Source organism: Manis javanica, chromosome 1 (assembly GCF_040802235.1).
Source record: "Manis javanica isolate MJ-LG chromosome 1, MJ_LKY, whole genome shotgun sequence".
NCBI lineage: Eukaryota > Metazoa > Chordata > Mammalia > Pholidota > Manidae > Manis > Manis javanica.
In genome coordinates, this window is record NC_133156.1 from 80039808 (window position 1) to 80061196 (window position 21389).

The 21389-nt window shown below is 36.7% G+C and overlaps 1 protein-coding gene across 1 annotated transcript in view; it reads right to left on the reverse strand.

The window, feature by feature from the left end:
• The window catches only part of ADGRV1 (adhesion G protein-coupled receptor V1), a 577341-nt gene that overhangs the window by 426780 nt on the left and 129172 nt on the right, over positions 1-21389 (reverse strand). Inside the window, exons 31-35 of the mRNA XM_037012118.2 lie at positions 19718-19962; positions 18343-18524; positions 16747-17558; positions 14302-14511; positions 31-161 (exon numbers count right to left, since the gene is read on the reverse strand). Of these exons, the coding sequence (XP_036868013.2) occupies positions 31-161; positions 14302-14511; positions 16747-17558; positions 18343-18524; positions 19718-19962 (1580 nt within the window). The remainder of the gene's footprint in view (positions 1-30; positions 162-14301; positions 14512-16746; positions 17559-18342; positions 18525-19717; positions 19963-21389) is intronic.

Here is a 21389-nt window from a genome sequence, read left to right on the forward strand (position 1 = left end):
GTATAGTAAATCTTCTATTTGCAGTATTACCTCAGGAAAGAACAGTTGTCCAGTAAAGTTAGCAAAACTGACTTCTAGATTTTGCCCAGTAATTTTCCAGTTAACAGTAACATTTCCTCGACCTGGGGGTGTTCTTAGCACATGGAACTGCAAAATTTCTCCTGCAAGAGAAATATACAGATTGATAAATGATTAATGGAAGATGACTTTAACATCTGAACTCAGCAAACCCAAATCTCAAACATGCAACTATAAAAGCACCTTTTCCAAGAATATTATATGGGTCTTCTATTTTGACTTTTCTAGAAGCGTTATACACACTTACTGTTTACTAACACAGGGATCCCACTTCTAAATACTTCCATTTAGTAGAACTTCAGGAAGTTCAGTATGTAGAAATTACAAAAGCACATGCTAAAATGGGAAACACAAACTTTCATACACTCCAAAACATGCACCAAAACACGAACAAATGTTCTGTAAATTAAATATAATAAACTCCTCATGGTCAAAACTAGTAATGACACAAGTAAATTATTCCTTTATTTCTCAAAAGGATACAAATGCCTTACACTGATATGTAATGTGATTTTACACAATGCATGCATAAAAATGCTGGCAAATACCTGAAAATCACAGTTTTAGAATTTTAACTTACATATACCATCAGTGACTTTGTTTTATAAAAAAAAATACAAAGGAAAGGTGTCATATCTTTACATCAAGCTCTGTAACTTTACTAAAGTTACAGTTATCTTTCCTGGACACCTGAGGTATTTTAGATACTTTCCATTTCTGGCTTTTATCCTCACATAATACTTTGTATAATTGAAGAAAATCGTGAAAGTCGTTTATTTCCAGTTGCTGTAAGTGGAAGGTAAGCTCCTAACGAGTATTGCTGACTGCCATGTGGCTTGTTGAAAATATGCTCAATTCAAGTCTTTTATAGTGATGAACATACTATATAAAAATGATCTATATCATGAAAAGGTAATTATTATTATGAAAACATAAATGAATGGTGTTTAAAAGGCTTTAAAAGAACACACCCTTATTTAAATTTTCCAACAGACACATAGCTTAATCCATGTATGTTTTCTGAAAAATATCACTTCTACTTAGTTATTCAAGTAAGAACTTCTGACACTTTTAAACAGAGTAGAAATAAAATATAAATACCATTTTCATATTTTTTAAGCTACCATAATTTTTTATTTCTGAAGCTAATACAACTAAACAAGTATTTCTAATAGGTTTCTTTAATTACCATGTATTGATTAAGAGATTATCTTAATTTCAAACAAGATGAATAAGATGAATAAAAAATGACTAAAATTTTTCATACTAAATTTAAGCACACATAGCTTTAGTACAATGAAATACTTTGGGAGAGTGGAGAATATAAGAAGGAAGAGCATTAGAAAGACTGGGAAATAGGTTTCCTCAAACACTTTAATGTTTAATGTATAAATTTTTCAGTGTTTCAGTATAAAAAACATTTACTATTATATTAATAGACTACATCTTGGGGCTTTTTTGAAACACTTAAGGGACTGCTAATTAGGAATCAGATTATCCAAAGACTAGGATGTAGCTGAAAGACTGCACGACCAACCATAACTGCCAGCATATCATTTTAAATTGCTCTATTTGTGTAATTCTTATGAACAGAATATAGGTACTAGTATGAAACCCTAGAGTCTCTCTATTGCACAGCATGCATAATTTCTCATAGATCATCAGGTTTGTATTGAAAAACAAGGGTTTATTCCTGAAATACATAAAGAGAGCCTTGGAGTTATTAAGCTGCATCATCACAACTGGGTATGATGACACAATTAAAAAATGGTTTATACAGTCATGGTTTTTGTATTTTTATAAATCACAAACTCCAGGAATACTTCAAAAAGAAAGTTATAGAAGCTTGATAAAGTGCTAAAAAATGCAATAAGAATACAGTGGCAAGAAGAAAAAAATGTAGGTCAATAAAGATCCATGTTGAAGGGGAACCTGTAATCATCATAATAAAAAAATGTTAACAAGATTACACAGAGATTTGGCAATAAATATATCATTATAAGGTAAAAAATTAAAATGAAATGCTAAAGGAGAGAAAAAGTAAAATCCTACAAATTTACAGCAGTGAAGTCTAATACCACTTTATATCACCTTTGAAAACTTAACAAGTTGCCATATAACTTGAAATAAACAATTTGAAGCATGATGTGTGCACACACACACATATATATAAAGCATTCTTTAAATGCACTCTTGTAAGCCTATTGCAAATCATGTCAACAGCATGAATAGTGTGAAAATTTTCCTAATGAATAATCAAAATGGGGGTATTCACTTTGTATTTTTAAGGCAGACTTTCAGGGACCAGGTCCATTGAAAACGCCTCATGAGAAAAATTACCAGAAAGTAACCTTCTACCTGGATGAGGAGTCAAAGAACAATCACTGGAAATGTAAAACTCAGAAACAAGTGCTTAGTCTTGTAAATGTAAGGGGAAGGACAGGAGGAAGGTTCTAAAAAGGGTAGGTTATGATTTTCACATGACATCTTACTAGGTCCTACACTGACTTCTAGTTGTTGCCCAGAACAAAAGCCTAAGAAGGGCCATCACCTACTGAAGAATCTGACTACACTCCTAGAGGATCATCCTGAAATGAAATCCACAACGTCCACCAAAAGTCAGTGATATATTTTAACATTAAAGAAGAAGATCTATCATATAGGATCAAGGCCTAGTCTAAGGCAGATAAGAAACATGAATGTAAAATGCATTTTAATAGTCCTGTTTTTCTCCCAAAACAAGCCAGATTCATTATAAAAGATAAATATCAACTACAGTATGTGTAAAAATAATGGAAAACTGAAATATAGGAAACATTTTAATAGATACACGTATATACGTGGTGTACATGAACCATCCCACATTAAGGGCCCTCTACAATAAATAGAAGATGATTTTAAACAATTACAGGAGTATGACTAATGTGCGACAAACTGTCAATCTGGACAATTTAAAAAAGTTGAGTGTTTCTACTAGAGCAGTTCTATACTTTTCAAAAAGAATCACATTTCTTGTTCAAATCTTTGTCTAAAAAAACTACATCCTGTCTCTGAGAAAAGGAAAATTTCTAAATCCATAGAACATGACATGATGATTACGATGCTGCTGAGCTGGGGGCCTGCGTGAAATGTCTAACACAGATTTATAAAGAGCACATTTACACATAAGTTTGCAACCGGAGTAAAAATCTATTGTCCCTCAAACGATACCGGGTGTTTTTCCCTTTTATTTATTCTTTTTGGCGGGTGCTTTTTGGAAGACTTGAAGGGACAGGGACCCCAGTGCTAGGGAGGCAGGGCAGCAGGACCGGTGAGCGGGTGCCTGGGACCGGTGCCTGAGGACAAAGAAAATTGCGCGTATTTTCCTTTTTTTTTTTTCTTTCCTTTTTCCTCTTTCGTTGTTGCTGTTGTTGTTTTGGTTTGGAGAGTGCTTTTTGGAAGTCTTAAAGGGGCAGGACAGGACACTTAGACCAGAGGCAGGGAACCTGGGGATCTCTGGGCACCCTAACCCCCTGGGCAATAGGGAGCACAGAGGCCCCTTACGGAGATAAACAGCCTCCCGGCCACTCCCCCTCCAATGGGGCTCCACAATTTTGGAGGAGCAGCCCCAGCCAGGCCACGCCCACAGCAACAGCAGAGATAAACTCCATAGCAAATGGGCAGGTAGCAGAAGCCCTGTCTGTGCACAGCGGCCAAGCATAAGCCACTAGAGGTCGCTATTCTCCCAGAAGAGGAAGGTCACAAACCAACAAGAAGGGAAGCTCTTCCAGCGGTCACTCGTACCAGCTCTGCAAACTATCTCTATCACCATAAAAAGGCAAAACTACAGGCAGATAAAGATCACAGAGACAACAACTGAGAAGGACACAGACCTGACCAGTCCCACTGAAAAAGAATTCAAAATAAAAATCATGAACATGCTGACAGAGATGCAGAGAAAAATGCAAGAGCAATGGGATGAGATGCAGAGAAAAATGCAAGAGCAATGGGATGAAGTCTGGAGGGAGATCACAGATGTCAGGAAGGAGATTACAGAAGTGAAACAAGCCCTGGAAGGATTTATAAGCAGAATGGATAAGATGCAAGAGACCATTGAAGAAATAGAAACCAGAGAACAGGAATGTATAGAAGCTGACATAGAGAGAGATAAAAGGATCTCCAGGAATGAAACAACACTAAGAGAACTATGTGACCAAGCCAAAAGGAACAATATTTGTATTATAGGGGTACCAGAAGAAGAAGAAAGAAGAAAAGGGATAGAAAGTCTCTTTGAAGAAATAATTGCTGAAAACTTCCCCAAACTGGGGGAGGAAATAATCAAACAGACCACGGAATTACACAGAACCTCCAACAGAAAGGATACAAGGAGGACAACACCAAGACACATAATAATTAAAATGGCAAGGATCAAGGACAAGGAAAGAGTTTTAAAGGCAGCTAGAGAGAAAAAGGTCACCTATAAAGGAAAACCCATCAGGCTAACATCCGACTTCTCAACAGAAACCCTACAGGCCAGAAGAGAATGGCATGATATATTTAATGCAATGAAACAGAACGGCCTTGAACCAAGGATACTGTATCCAGCACGACTATCATTTAAATATGATGGCGGGATTAAACAATTCCCAGAAAAGCAAAAGCTCAGGGAATCTGCTTCCCACAAACCACCTCTACAGGGCATCCTACAGGGACTGCTCTAGATGGGAGCACTCCTAAAAAGAGCACAGAACAAAACACCCAACATATGAAGAATGGAGGAGGAGGAATAAGAAGGGAGAGGAGAAAAGAATCTCCAGACAGTGTATATAACAGCTCAATAAGCGAGCTAAGTTAGGCAGTAAGATACTAAAGAAGCTAACCTTGAACCTTTGGTAACCACGAATCTAAAGCCTGCAATGGCAATAAGAACATATCTCTCAATAGTCACCCTAAATGTAAATGGACTTAATGCACCAATCAAAAGACACACAGTAATAGAATGGATAAAAAAGCAAGACCCATCTATATGCTGCTTACAAGAAACTCACCTTAAACCCAAAGACAAGCATAGACTAGAAGTCAAGGGATGGAAAAACATATTTCAGGCAAACAACAGTGAGAAGAAAGCAAGGGTTGCAGTACTAATATCAGACAAAATAGACTTCAAAACAAAGAAAGTAACAAGAGATAAAGAAGCACACTACATAATGATAAAGGGCTCAGTCCAACAAGAGGATATAACCATTCTAAATATATATGCACCCAATACAGGAGCACCAGCATATGTGAAACAAATACTAACAAAACTAAAGAGGGAAATAGACTGCAATGCATTCATTTTAGGAGACTTCAACACACCACTCACCCCAAAGGATAGATCCACTGGGCAGAAAATAAGTAAAGACACGGAAGCACTGAACAACACAGTAGAGCAGATGGACCTAATAGACATCTATAGAACTCTACATCCAAAAGCAACAGGATATAAATTCTTCTCAAGTGCACATGGAACATTCTCCAGAGTAGACCAGATACAAGCCCACAAAAAGAGCCTCAGCAAAATCCAATATACTGAATTTCTACCAACCAATTTTTCAGACCACAAAGACATAAAAGTAGAAATAAATTCTACGAAGAAAACAAAAAGGCTCACAAACACATGGAGGCTTAACAACATGTTATGAAATAATCAATGGATCAATGAACAAATCAAAATAGAGATCAAGGAATATTTAGAAACAAATGACAACAACAACACTAAGCCCCAACTTCTGTGGGACGCAGCAAAAGCGGTCTTAAGAGGAAAGTATATAGCAATCCAGGCACACTTGAAGAAGGAAGAACAATCCCAAATGAATAATCTAACAGCACAATTATCAAAACTGGAAAAAGAAGAACAAATGAGGCCTAAAGTCAGCAGAAGGAGGGACATAATAAAGATCAGAGAAGAAATAAACAAAATTGAGAAGAATAAAACAATAGCAAAAATCAACAAAACCAAGAGCTGGTTCTTTGAGAAAATAAACAAAATAGATAAGCCTCTAGCCAAACTTATTAAGAGAAAAAGAGAATCAACACAAATCAACAGAATCAGAAATGAGAATGGAAAAATCACGACAGACTCCACAGAAATACAAAGAATTATTAAAGACTACTATGAAAACCTGTATGCCAACAAGCTGGAAAACCTAGAAAAAATGGACAACTTCCTAGAAAAATACAACCTCCAAAGACTGACCAAGGAAGAAACACAAAAGTTAAACAAACCAATTACGAGCAAATAAATTGAAACGGTAATAAAAAACTACCCAAGAACAAAACCCCGGGGCCGGACGGATTTACCTCGGATTTTTATCAGACACACAGAGAAGACATAATACCGATTCTCCTTAAAGTGTTCCAAAAAATAGAAGAAGAGGGAATACTCCCAAAGTCATTCTATGAAGCCAACATAACCCTAATACCAAAACCAGGTAAAGACCCCACTGAAAAAGAAAATTACAGACCAATAACCCTGATGAATGTAGATGCAAAAATACTCAATAAAAATATTAGCAAACAGAATTCAACAGTATATCAAAAGGATCATACACCATGACCAAGTGGGATTCATCCCAGGGATGCAAGGATGGTACAACATTCGAAAATCCATCAACATCATCCACCACATCAACAAAAAGAAAGACAAAAACCACATGATCATCTCCATAGATGCTGAAAAAGCATTTGACAAAATTGAACACCCATTCATGATAAAAACTCTCAGCAAAATGGGAATAGAGGGCAAGTACCTCAACATAATGACCATATATAACAAACCCACAGCCAGCATTATACTGAACAGCGAGAAGCTGAAAGCATTTCCTCTGAGATCGGGAACCAGACAGGGATGCTCACTCTCCCCACTGTTATTTAACATAGTACTGGAGGTCCTAGCCACGGCAATCAGACAAAACAAAGAAATACAAGGAATCCAGATTGGTAAAGAAGAAGTTAAACTGTCACTATTTGCAGATGATATGATACTGTACATAAAAAACCCTAAAGACTCCACTCCAAAACAACTAGAACTGATATTGCAATACAGCAAAGTTGCAGGATACAAAATTAACACACAGAAATCTGTAGCTTTCCTATACACTAACAACGAATCAATAGAAAGAGAAATCAGGAAAACAATTCCATTCACCATTGCATCAAAAAGAATAAAATACCTAGGAATAAACCTAACCAAAGAAGTGAAAGACTTATACTCTGAAAACTACAAGTCACTCTTAAGAGAAATTAAAGGGGACACTAATAAATGGAAACTCATCCCATGCTCACGGCTAGGAAGAATTAATATTGTCAAAATGGCCATCCTGCCCAAAGCAATATACAGATTTGATGCAATCCCTCTCAAATTACCAGCAACATTCTTCAATGAATTGGAACAAATAATTCAAAAATTCATATGGAAACACCAAAGACCCCGAATAGCCAAAGCAATCCTGAAAAAGAAGAATAAAGTAGGGGGGATCTCATTCCCCAACTTCAAGCTCTATTACAAAGCCATAGTAATCAAGACAATTTGGTACTGGCACAAGAACAGAGCCACAGACCAGTGGAACAGATTAGAGACTCCAGACATTAACCCAAACATATATGGTCAATTAATATTTGATAAAGGAGCCATGGACATACAATGGCAAAATGACAGTCTCTTCAACAGATGGTGCTGGCAAAACTGGACAGCTACATGTAGGAGAATGAAACTGGACCATTGTCTAACCCCATATACAAAGGTAAACTCAAAATGGATCAAAGACCTGAATGTAAGTCATGAAACCATTAAACTCTTGGAAAAAAACATAGGCAAAAACATCTTAGACATAAACATGAGTGACCTCTTCTTGAACATATCTCCCCAGACAAGGAAAACAACAGCAAAAATGAGCAAGTGGGACTACATTAAGCTGAAAAGCTTCTGTACAGCGAAAGACACCATCAATAGAAGAAAAAGGAACCCTACAGTATGGGAGAATATATTTGAAAATGACAGATCCGATAAAGGCTTGATGTCCAGAATATATAAAGAGCTCACACGCCTCAACAAACAAAAAACAAATAACCCAATTAAAAAATGGGCAGAGGAACTGAACAGACAGTTCTCTAAAAAAGAAATACATTGGCCAACAGACACATGAAAAGATGCTCCACATCGCTAATTATCAGAGAAATGCAAATTAAAAGTACACTGAGGTATCACCTCACACCAGTAAGGATAGCTGCCATCCAAAAGACGAACAACAACAACAGATGTTGGCGAGGCTGTGGAGAAAGGGGAACCCTCCTACACTGCTGGTAGGAATGTAAATTAGTTCAACCATTGTGGAAAGCAGTATGGAGGTTCATCAAAATGCTCAAAACAGACCTACCATTTGACCCAGGAATTCCACTCCTAGGAATTTACCCTAAGAATGCAGCAAAAAAGTTTGAGAAAGACAGATGCACCCCTATGTTTATCGCAGCACTATTTACAATAGCCAAGAATTGGAAGCAACCTAAATGTCCATCGGTAAATGAATGGATAAAGGAGATGTGGTACATATACACAATGGAATACTACTCAGCCATAAGAAGTGGAAAAATCCAACCATTTGCAGCAACATGGATGGAGCTGGAGAGCATTATGCTCAGTGAAATAAGCCAAGCAGAGAAAGAGAAATACCAAATGATTTCACTCATCTGAGGAGTGTAAGAACACAGGAAAAACTAAGGGAACAAAACAGCAGCGGAAATACAGAACCCAAAATGGACTAACAGGTACCAAAGGGAAAAGAACTGGGGAGAATGGGTGGGCAGGGAGGGATAAGGGGGGGGAGGGAGAAAGGGGAGGGTGGGCTGTACAACAGAGAGGACAAGTAGTGATTCTACAACATTTTGCTAAGCTGATGGACAGTAACCGTAATGTGGTTTTTAGGGGAGACCTGATATAGGGGAGAGCATAGTAAACATAGTATTCTTCATGTAAGTGTAGATTAAAGATTAAAAAAATAAAATTAAAGAAAATTAAAAATAGAAAGAAAGAAAGAAAAGGGGGATTACTCCTTCATAGGATAAAACTATTGGTAAATCAAAGATCAACGCATGCTTTAAATATCCTTAATGTTGATCACTTAAAGGGTGTCAGATGATCAGCTATGGAGGTACTCTTTTCTGATAATATTCCTTTCTCTTAAAAAAAAAAAAAGCAGTTCCTGTGTGCTGACCTCCAATGAGTTCTACACAGTGGTATAGAGGGCATGTCAAAGTGTGGGCAAAGGGTCTGTTTGTTTATATGCAGAAGATCAAGGCCTAGCTTGGCTACCCAGAAAATGAACTAAGATACGATATGAGGAGGAGCTTTCGGCATCAGCACTCTCTGGAGGACTCGTGCCGGGGGATGATCATCAAAAAGCCTCCACAGGGATCCGGGTGATGCTGCGGTTGTGGCTGCGTCCATCCCACCGTTTCCTGGACTTGCCACTGGAATGAGGAGGGAGATGTCTAGGCTGGCATGTGCATAAGTGAGACAACAAATTTGAGTGGATCTGTACTGTTGGAACTCAACCAGGAGTTGGGGGGGGAGCAAGTTGTAGCGCTCCAAAATCTTACGACTATAGACTATCTACGGTTAAAAGAACATATGGGATGTGAACAGATCCCAGAAATGGGTTGCTTTAATTTGTCTGATTTCTCTCAGACTGTTCAAGTACAGTTGGACAATATCCATCATATTATAGACAAATTTTCACAAATGCCTAGGGTGCCTAACTGGTTTTCTTGGCTTCACTGGAGATGGCTGGTAATTATAGATTTGCTTAGTTTATGTCACCGTATTCCTATTATGTTAATATGCATGCGCAAGTTAGTTAGTAGTTTAAAACCTATACATGCTTAAGGTACTCTACAAGAAAATATGTCAAAGAAATAATCAATCCTCCCATGTTTTCTTCCATATGCTACCTCTACAGCTTTTCTTCTTCCTTCCTAATTACAAGCCTTAAATAGAATTCGTGCATCATATCGAATTTACCGAGCATTATAATCCCTCCAGGTGGTAAAGATACCTCGAGACAAGTGCTGGGCATAGAAGCCACAGCAAAGACATAAAAAGCTAACCTTTTCAAACAATACGGCTTCTCTCTCACTTATCAACTTTATATTTCCCTGTATGGCCCCGGAAGATGACTGGTAAGCCAGAGACGGGTAAGATTCCTCAAGGGAGGAACAACCTAAGACAGGCACAGTCACAGGGGGGCCATCAGGTGAGAAATTGGGGATCAACAGAGGTGAGGCTCAGAACCTCACCCCCCCTGTTTTGAGAGAAATCTTCTGCAACCGTCGATGTTTTGCTGCCCTTGTCTAGCTTGGATTAATACTTAGTCCATAGGCACACACCTGATCATCTACATTTGCCCTCTTACAGCACTAAACTATGTTTTCTACCTTTATCTTGCATCTACCTACTGCTTCACATTTTATTAAAAATAAAAATAATAATAATAATAAAGGGAGAAATGTGGGATCCACATATAAATCAAGTATAAAAACCAAACGAATATTCATATTTGACCTGATTGTTTATAGTTCATAATGCGTGATCAAAACCGAAAGTTTATGTGATGAATGCCCTTGTACTGTTCACCATGTAAGAATTTATTCACTATGTAAGAATTCGTTCACCATGTAAGAACTTGTTCATTATGCTTCAGAAGACTGGAGACTGATGAGAATTAGGCTTGAGATGGATTAATGATGGTGCATTGAGCATTGACCCTCCTATACAGAATTTTATTGTTGTTAACAACCATTTGATCAATAAATATGAGATGCCCTCTCAAAAAAAAAAAATCTATTGTCCTGTATTTCTAAATTCTGCCCATTCCATTTGAAAGAAAGTAGTATTTACTACTGTGCATCGATCTAATCGCTTTAGGACAAAAATGGACAAATAGGATTCTATAGAATTCAGTACACTGTTGAACAAGATGACAATTCCTCCTCATGAATTGAAAATATATCCTAGATTGTAGTCCACATTTTAAATCTAATCCCACAAATGAAACTCCAACACAGACCAAAAGCAATTCTCATTGTTAAAGGCCTACATGGCATGACTTTTTCAATCCTGTTTGTTTTGCAGTTATCTTTGAAAAATCACCATGAGGTTTTCATTAATTCACTTTGGTGAAACTTATGCACAACACACATTTCTCTGGACAATTTTGTGATAACATACAGAGTATACACACAAAATTCTGAATTCTTAAAGTTCAACATGTTTTGAAAAAAGAAAACTTAGACTCTAGGAAAAGGCTTGCAAAGAAGGGGAAAGAAAAATGGGTAAACAATAGAAATTGCTCCCTAATTTTTATTTAGAAAAAATAAAAATAAAAAAATATATAGGGAAGCATTCATGCAATCAATAAAAGCAATGTTTTATTTCCTGTACCAAACTCATGCTCATAGATTAACATGATAAAGCAAATTTTTTATGAATAACATATGTGGACCATTGTTTTTAATTACTAGTCCTTTTTCCTCTTTGCATCTCCTGCAGATGTTTAGCTGTTGGAAACTAAAGAGACCCAGAGTCTGTTTTCAGGTAAGATCATCCAAGTGAAAGCACCTGGCCAGTTCCTGCAGCTTCTGCAAGACCCGACAAGAGAGCCAGTTTCCACAGAGCCTGCAACCCACCACTACCATCCCCACCCAGACTCCCCAGGGGATGCACTGTCATGACACTAACTGCTTTATGGTTAAGATCCCTTTAAATTCACCCTGGACATCCAGATTTTTTGTTTCCTTTAAAAGAATTTTCCATCATTTTTTCTGGAAGTCATACACCTAAATCTAGCTCTAAGTCCTTCCTTAAGCCTAATCTTTTCTGATCTGATTTATACCCTCCACACCACTAGAACTTTTATTCTCTTCTTTCACATTATGTGCTTTCCTATATTTCTTCAACAAAAACAAAAATCCAAAATCCTCCTCTTTATCTGTATTCTCCAATTTTTCTCCTTTCCTTGTTCTCATAGCCTAAGCAGACAATCACCAAAGGCCGTGCTTCTTAAACTAACGCAGTGAAAGACAACAGGTTTCTGCTTTGTTCTCTTTTATTTGCCCCAATCTATCATCAACTGACACTTTAGTAAAATACAATAAAATGAATGACTAAATGAGTTAAATAACAAAAGGAACATATAAGCCCATAAATATCACTTTTGGATATCACAGCAAAATGAACTTTTTATAAAGGTTTCTAAAAAGGTTATTTCAGCTTCCGACTTTGCCACACTCAGCAGCACTTTGTGGACTGGCTTCAGCTTGAGGGTCATACTTTCAAGAGCACTGTCCAAAGGCCTCTACATCTTTCTGTCATCCTTAGATATTTGCTTCCCATCACAAGTTGTCCTTAAAGATTCTACAGTTACTACAGTTTCTTTCAGTCCATTAGGAAATCTAACCTCACTTGTTGTCCACATTAGTATGAGACACATCAACTTTCTTCTCCTGATAACTAATGAAAACACTCTTATCTTTGGCCTCTTCCCACCTCTCTGGCAGAGCTTCTCTCTCTTCTCAGGTCTTTTTCCTTTCCCAGCACCTTAGTCTGCTGTTCCACAGGGCTCCATCCTCGACAACTGGCTGTTGTTCTTCCTCTAGCCACAAAGATTTTACTAGTTTTCCTGATTTCAACTATTATCCCTCAAAATCCAATTTCCATCTCTAACCTGAGATAAAGACAGGTTCTCCCACCAGTTTTCTTCTCTCACATAGATACTGCCACTCAAATTCATTATTCTTCCAACCCGACTTCCCTGAAGTATTTCCCAGAAGTTCTTGCATTGTCCCTTTTTTCAGCAGATACAAGGTCAAACAAAACAAAGTCTCTTCTCATAAACTGCCCAAAAGCATGTGCTTTGGGTTCAGAAAGCACTGGCTTTACACTCAACCATGAATAACTGTGGGCTAGTTAGTCTAAAATTCAGTTTCCTTATGTGAAAATCTGGTGTTTAACGTTATACCCACTTCACCAAGTTAAGTGAAATAATGGATGTGAAATGTCTGGCACATAGAAAACACTCAATAAATGTTTTTGTTCTTGTCATTATTAACTTTTCCTTCAGTTGAGTTTTTACTTGTAATATGTTACGAATAATTTTTTGAGAGCTGACAATCTGTCTTCAGATTGGATTTACAGCAATCTATTAATCACTTCTATTCACTACTTCCATGACACCATGAGATTCTAAAGCATTAACAAAAGGGAAGAGTATTGAAAAATGATTCAGACATTTGGAATGGTAGGTAAATAATCTTGCAAGCAGGTGAAAGGTAATGCACACTAAAATGTATTTAGTTTCTAGCACAGCACCTAACATGGCCTTGTCCAGTCACTTAATCTTTCTGTCTCAGTTTTCCCATCTGTAATATAGAAGTTCAAATGCATGATACATATACTTTTCATTTCTTATCTTTTTGGGCACAAATCTTTTTTAAATTTCTAACTACAAACTATAGGGAAACATAGGCTATAAATACCAGCTTTATCTGAAAGTCTTATTCAAAGTCAAAAAACACTGCTCTGTTTTAAACAAAAACTGGCTTATATATGCAAAGTCCTATATATGATACAAATATAAAAGAGTCAAAAAAATTATTGTTATTAAGAAAAAGAAATTGATATTTTATAATTTTTACTAGTTTGGCACTTCATTCATAAAACGTATGAACACAATGTAAAGTTCAGGCCAAAATATTCTCTGCTTACACCCTGCTATTTGTTTTGAACAGGGAGCAAGTTTTCACTGCTTAGTATCTATAGCTATGACTGAGCACATGCACACTGCCAGGAACTATGCTAAGCACTTTCCATTTATTAGCTCATTTAATCCTCAGAACCTTATGGAGTAAATATTATTTCCCATCATTTAACAGATGAGAAAGACGAGCATCTCAGGTTTGACTAAACTCCTTAAAAATCACACCAGTGGGGGTGGCAAGCTAGAACACAGCACCAATTTGTAAGACTCCTAAATATAGGTAGAACAGTTCACTCAATAGCCCTCCCCCAAGTCAGTTCCATGCACGTTCACACACACAGCTCTGCAAAATAATGAAATGATAAAAAAACATTGGAGACTTTAGAAGATTACATAACGAAAATGACGTCCACAGAAAAGAGAACAACAGTGCCCAACAAGAAAAGGAACCCACCTTCGTGCCCTATGACAGATCTGGAACCTGTCTGAAAGCCGACAATTCCTGCCACATTGTCATTGGCCACAATGTCCACTCGGACAGTGTCAGCACTGGGCAAAATCCTACTTCCGCCTTCAGTGTGCACCAGACTGACTAGGATGCTTTCATTGTCCTCAGGCTCGGAATCGTCCAGGATGGTTAAAATGGCTGTCCTTTTGGTTTCCCCTATAAAAAAAATTAATGGAATCAAAGCCAAAGTAATAAAATCACCAACATAGAGAATTCTCAAAAACCCCAAATTACTTTGATTTTTAAAAGTTAAGTGAAAGTATGTAAGGGAATTATGATAGTTCAGTATAAGAAGCAATATTACTGCCAGTACAAATGTTGTATGTTAATCTGTATATCCTTCCACATATGAAACACTACATTTTTATTAATATAGACAGACTATGGGGAATATTTTAAATTACAGAAAAATTAAAGGGAAGAATTATTTCAAAGAATCATGGTTTTACTCCTGGCCTTCACCCGAGAACAATGACCTAGCTAGGGAAATAGCTTCTGAAGCAACTTCTGTCTAGAAACAGCTCCCTCTAGAGGTCTCAGTCTCACTCTGAAATTACTGTTTCACTCTGGAATTACGGTACTTTCCAGTAGGTAACTAAGTCAGTAACTCCCTGAAAGGACAGGAACACTTAGGGAATGGGGACCAAAAGGGCAACAGAAAAGGGATGGCAGAATCTGAGTGGAAAAACAAGCCTGAGTGAGAAGAGTCTTTTGGTAACTAAATGAGATGACAGCATCAAATACCAGTTTCCAGGATATTGTGCGATGAGGAGGCAGAAGAGGAATTCAAAGGATGAGTGACAGCAACAAGGGCCAAATAATCTATTTTTGCAACCTAGAACCCTACTAGTACACACAGAACCCCTGAGCACCCCTAAACCTACTACTGTTTCTGCTGTTCAGCCTATGGGATCCCACAACTAGTTCTTTGCCACCTTCTGAAAAGAAGATGAAAACAGAAGAGGCAGGAAAAAGGAAAAAGGGGATATGAATATATGTTCTCTCTCTCATGACCCTGGTGCATTTCATCAATTCACAGAAACTAGAGATTATCCAAGAATTGGTTAGCTGTGTAAAATATAGTCCAAGGATAAAATTCAAAGTAATACTAATTTATATAATGCTACTACTTTATATGATAACTTTCTTTGTAGTTACTAAAGCCACCGGAAAACCTAACTTGAATTTTTCATCTCAACTCTCTCCTAAGTTTTCATCATTTCCTTTGAAATAGGGAGAAATGTTACCAATTAACAACCTGTACCCTGGCTCTATCAAGCATATCATATTCCATTATTCCCAAAGTCTCCTAGTAGGAAATAACTTTATAGAAATGTTTTATACTATTTTAAAGTTTTATTCTAAAACATAATGCTCATTAATGTTTCAAAAAGTATACTTTATATGTATCATGATCAACAATTACTGTTTCCAGAAAAGTATATGCAAAAAAATTATAAAGATACAATGAATTGTTCTGTGATACAGAATTATGAGAAACATTTCCTTAATTTTGTCTATCATGAAGTTTTTGTGAGTATATATGACTTTCAATCAGAAAAACACTACATTTAAAAAAAGTGTATGGAATCTGTTTTTGCTCAAATGAGGATTTAAACAATGATCTCAATAAGGATAACTTTCCCCCACCTAAAAAAAAAAAAAAGATTTTAAACATATAGGCTTTCCAAATTTTCCAAATGTATTAGATTCAACCAGTCCTGGAAAAGAATCAGTGATTTTGACCCTAATTTGTTGGCTGAGTTATCTACAATTATTTTGCTCATGAAGATTTACAATAATGATCTCCTTTAAATGTAAGAGCAGTATTATAAACAGATGTATCAGTAGGCTTAATTTAATATGAATGTTTAATATGAATGTCAAAGAAATATGAATTAATTTAATATGAAGCCACCGAAGTCCATACTATTTATACTTACAAATTGCTTTCATAAAAGATTATCCCAACTTGTCTACTGCATCTTAAAAGTATTCCCAGTTAATACTCATTTCTCTACCAATACTTCTTATGCACATTTTTGGTTGTAGATCCATGGCTCATACTTGTAATTCCCCTTACAAGATCAGAAGTTGCCTTAGAGTTGCCTGTGTATTTCCTTAAAAGCACTGCTATCACATAAAATTCATAAATTCCCTGAAAATTTTCATGTCTTAATAACTAAAAAGATACATATATAGGACCATCTCAGCCTAAATGATTTGTCAAGCATTAACAAACCAAGTTCTATTTTTTCAAAAATCACACTGTATTTTTACATATTAGCAAAAATGTATAAAGTAAGTAAGAATTCTTATGTGCATTATCATAAAAACTGACGATAATGGCTTCACCAGGGGAACTAAAATCCATTTAGATCCATCACTCACCTTCAGCAAAAGTCAGAATGTCTCCAGCACCTATAAAATCTAAACCTTCAACAGCAGTCCCACCAACTACGTGCCATTCGACTGTCACCTGACCTAAACTGCCCCCTGTCCTATGAATCACCAGCTCCACTGAAGTTTGTGGCTGCTCCTGAACTTCGACATGTAAGCCATCTTCTGAAGTATTGGGATGAACACCATAGATCACAAACTCTCCGAAGGCGTCACCATTTAATCCTATGACAACAGTGGAAGTGTTTGGCTGCCCTATGGTTGGTTGGTTTTTAGAACTGGCTGTGATGTTCATGAGGTGAACTTCAAGGAGAGAAATTAAGAAACTCTCATCCATCTCTGGTAAATCATCAGGAAGAATAGAAACTGTGAGGTTTGCAAATTCATCGCCTTCCAGCATTGTGGCCCACTGCCTTGTCACAGGCTCATAGTCACTACCAGCCACGGCCAGACCACTAAAAACAGACGCTACCCTGGTCATGTTTTTCCTGTAGGTCCAGAAGTCTGAGTTGTTAACAACTGGGCTGATCCATGATGTCATCCAAAAACACTGGGGGCCCCCAGACGTGCTGAAAAATGAAAACGCTGAGCACGCATGTTCTCTGAGGCACCAAGTGGCACAGGTATACTGGGGCTCCCCCACTGCAGAGACATTCACCCAAGTTCTCCAGAGGGGGTCAGGTACCCCTCGAACTGGCAGTTCATAGTAGGACAGTAAATCTTGACCCTGCTCAACTGCAAGGGCCACCGCATCGATATCCGTAGTGCTGTAGAACAACAAGAGCCGACCAAAGTGCCCTCCGCTAAAACGTGGGGTGACAATTAAAAGACAGGTTAGGCACTTAGAGTAATCTGTGAATGATATATGGAGATGTGAAATGCTGACTGTGGTTTTCATGTTTTTAAAAATATATAAAGTACTAGTATAAACATAACCATGGTTCTTAATTACATGTCATTCAATAATTGTTTTCTCATATAAGGAAAGCTTGTTAGTCTTTGAGCAAATATTTATTTTTAACCAGTTATGAGAGTACCTTGCAAAAATGCAAATCATGTCCATTTCACATTTAACAAACAGAATTAGGAAATGAGTTTTCAGTACTCAATTTTACTGAAACAAAGTAATAATGTTAACAGCATGAGTACATTTTAAAGAAATGTATTTGCCACAAGTTCCCAAGACCCCATTTCTGAAGGAGCTCAGTGAACTGTATGCTACCTCATGAAAGAAACGCAGAAAAAAAAGAACCTGAAAATCAACTTCATATAGCACCTAAGTATTCTTTAATTTAGAAGCTTAGTGCAATTAAGCTCTAATTCAAACAAATCATAGATTAAAGCAATAACTTTCTAAGATTAGAAACCCAAAGATGTATAATCTATTATCCATTTCACTAATAGGCATGATAAATATAATGGGCACTATTAATAGGCATAATTCAATTAACAAATTATAATAAGCTATAAAAAAATCTGAATTATATAGCCACCACCAAACTTAAATGATTTAGCTCCACAAGAGATCCTTCCCCCACACCCCACAATTCCCACCACCCCACAGATGCAGGTAGTTATCTCATATACCTTCGTCTGACAGTTATGTTAGCACAGGAACTTCGCTCCAGAGGCTCTTGAACGTGATACACTGACTGAACAAAGGCTACTGTACCATAAGGATTATCATTGGCAGGAATAATAATATTTGCCACTCGCTCTAACCCAATAGTACCTCCACCAGAGGCATCAGTTAGTAGTACTTGGATGACCTAAAAATACAGCGAAAACTTCCTTAACAGAATCCCAATTCTGAAATTAATGCAAGAACAATACAAGAAAAAAAAATCAAATATACAATCCGTACAAGTATAATTATGAAATGGAATGTAATATAAATAGACTCAAAGAAACCCGCTCATTATATTTACAAACCCAACATGTAACAGAATAATCCACGTTAATTTTTAATAATACAGCATATTATACATAAGACATATAGGCTGTAATTTACTTAATATACAGTTATATAATCTTGTGAATCAATTTTAAGATACTTATTTATGTTTATCATTTCAAGAACAAACATTTATGTCTTATAACTTTTCTATTTAGGGAATATATTGCATACATATTTTATGAATAGTTAATCTATGATGTTTTATTCCCCACATTATCGTAAATGGAAATTCTCTGACAAAATTTAAAACCAAATCATCATATCATCATGCCACCTAAATGTAGAGAGAAGCAAGGGAAATGTTTTATGTGTATTAACTAATATCTAATATTTTAGAAGTGAATAATGACACAATTAGCATTGAAATGAAATTTGATACTATTGAAGAATAAATGCTATTAGAAGTAATTTTATGAGATTGAGACTTGAACAATACTTGAATTTCATAAAATTATCTGCAGCCAATATACATTAGTGATGAACCGGCTTTCCCACTGAGCCTTTATTTGCCACCTTGCTTCTTCACCATAAAAAATAAATATTGGCAGATACATCTAGCATGCTGCCACGTGGTAAATTCTCAACACTCTTGAAGAACAAATGAATGAAAAAGTGGAAACCTGAAACCTATACTTAAATAATTAAGATTGGCCCATACTCACACCAATAGGGAATATGAATACAAACATCTTAAGGGTTTATATGTAACAACATAGCAAAAATTATGATAGATATATATTAATCATTTAATGAAAATGTTGAAAATACAATGTAATTGTGAAAAACAACTTTCACTAGTAAACTGGTATGTGTACAAGACCTATTCCCAGAATATTCTTATCTTTGTTATCTGCAAAGATGACTCTCAAACTACCATATTTTGAACTTTCTCCCAGAAAAAAAATTTGACATCCTATATAAATGCCACAATAACAGCCATCTGTTCTAGTCCTATAAGACAAGGTATGATTTATAGTGTCATTCTATACTAGCCATTCCTCTCACCTCTTCAATCTCCGGAACGTCGTCAGCCAGGACCTCTAACAACAAGGTTTGAATGGTTTCCCCAGGGGCAAAGGTCACATTACCTGAGACAACTCGCAGGTCGCCAGTAGCAAGCTGTCCATTAATGGTGGCAACCCACAGAACAGTAACATTGCCGAGTGTCCCAGAATTTCGAATTATTGGCAGGTTTACCTTCACTGAGTTAAACTCAGGTTCCTCTACAGTAAGTTTAGTAATCTGAAAACCTGAAGGGCAGAGCAGAGTTTATTGCAAATACAAAGTGAAACACAGAGCTAACCAAATACTACCCTAGAGTTGATTTTTTTTCCCCTCTGTAAGCAATCTAAATAGCTAAACCTCACAAAAATCAGAGTAATGTACAGCGATATGAATTGGTCAGGCCTACCAAAACTTCCAAACTATCCTTCATTATGACAGAAGCAGAAACCAAATCTCAGACACCCACAGGGGTCAGGCATATATAGACCAGTTATAAGCTAAGCAGGTCTAGTGATTTCTGTGGCTAAATGCACAGTGCAATCCTGGCTTCAAAGAGGCAGCTGTTGTTTTGCTCCTATGGTTGATGCTGTGCAGGAAAGAGGTCTCAATGTTGCCAGATTTTCCTACTTATCAAGAAATATCAGAAATATAGATTTTTGTGTCAATTTCTAAAAATTAAATTAATTTTTAAAGACATGTCTAAGATTCACTAAACCTATCTAGGAACTAGATAGGACCTAAAAGCCTGAAAGTACATGACTCCCACATTTATGCTAGAAGATTGGTTTTTCTCTTTTAATAACCATTAACCACTGCTCGTGAGTGTGCATCAGTATCCTATATATCAGTAACAGCACATTAAAAAGGAAACATGAACAGACCCATAGACCAGTGGAACAAACTAGAGAGCCCAGATATTAACCCAAGCATATATGGTCAATTAATACACGATAAAGGAGCCATGGATATACAATGGGGAAATGACAGCCTCTTCAACAACTGGTGCTGGCTACATGCAAGAGAATGAAACTGGATTACTGCCTTACCCCATACACAAAAGTAAACTTGAAATTGATCAAAGACCTGAATGTAAGTCATGAAACCATAAAACTTTTAGAAGAAAACATAGGCAAAAATATCTTAAATAAAAACATGAGCAACTTTTTCCTGAACGCATCTCCTCAGGCAAGGGAAACAAAATAAAAATGAACAAAAGGGACTGCATTGTGCTAAAAAGCCTCTGTACAGCACAGGACACCATCAGCAGAAGAAAAAGTCATTCTACAGTATGGGAGAATATATGTGTAAATGACATATCTGACAAGGGGTTAACATCCAAAATATATAAAGAACTCACATGCCTCAACATCCAAAAAGCAAATAACCCTATTAAAAAATGGGCAGAGGATGTGAACAGATAATTCTCCAAAGAAGAAATTCAGATGGCCAACAGGCACATGAAAAGATGCTCCTCATTGCTAATTATCAGGGAAATGCAAATTAAAACCACAATGAGATATCATCTCACACCAGTTAGGATGGCCAACATCCAAAAGACACGGAACAACAAATGCTGGCAAGGATGAGGAGAAAGGGGAACCTTCCTACACTGCTGTTGGGAATGTAAAATAGTTCAACCATTGTGGAAAGCAGTATGGAGGTTCCTCAAAAA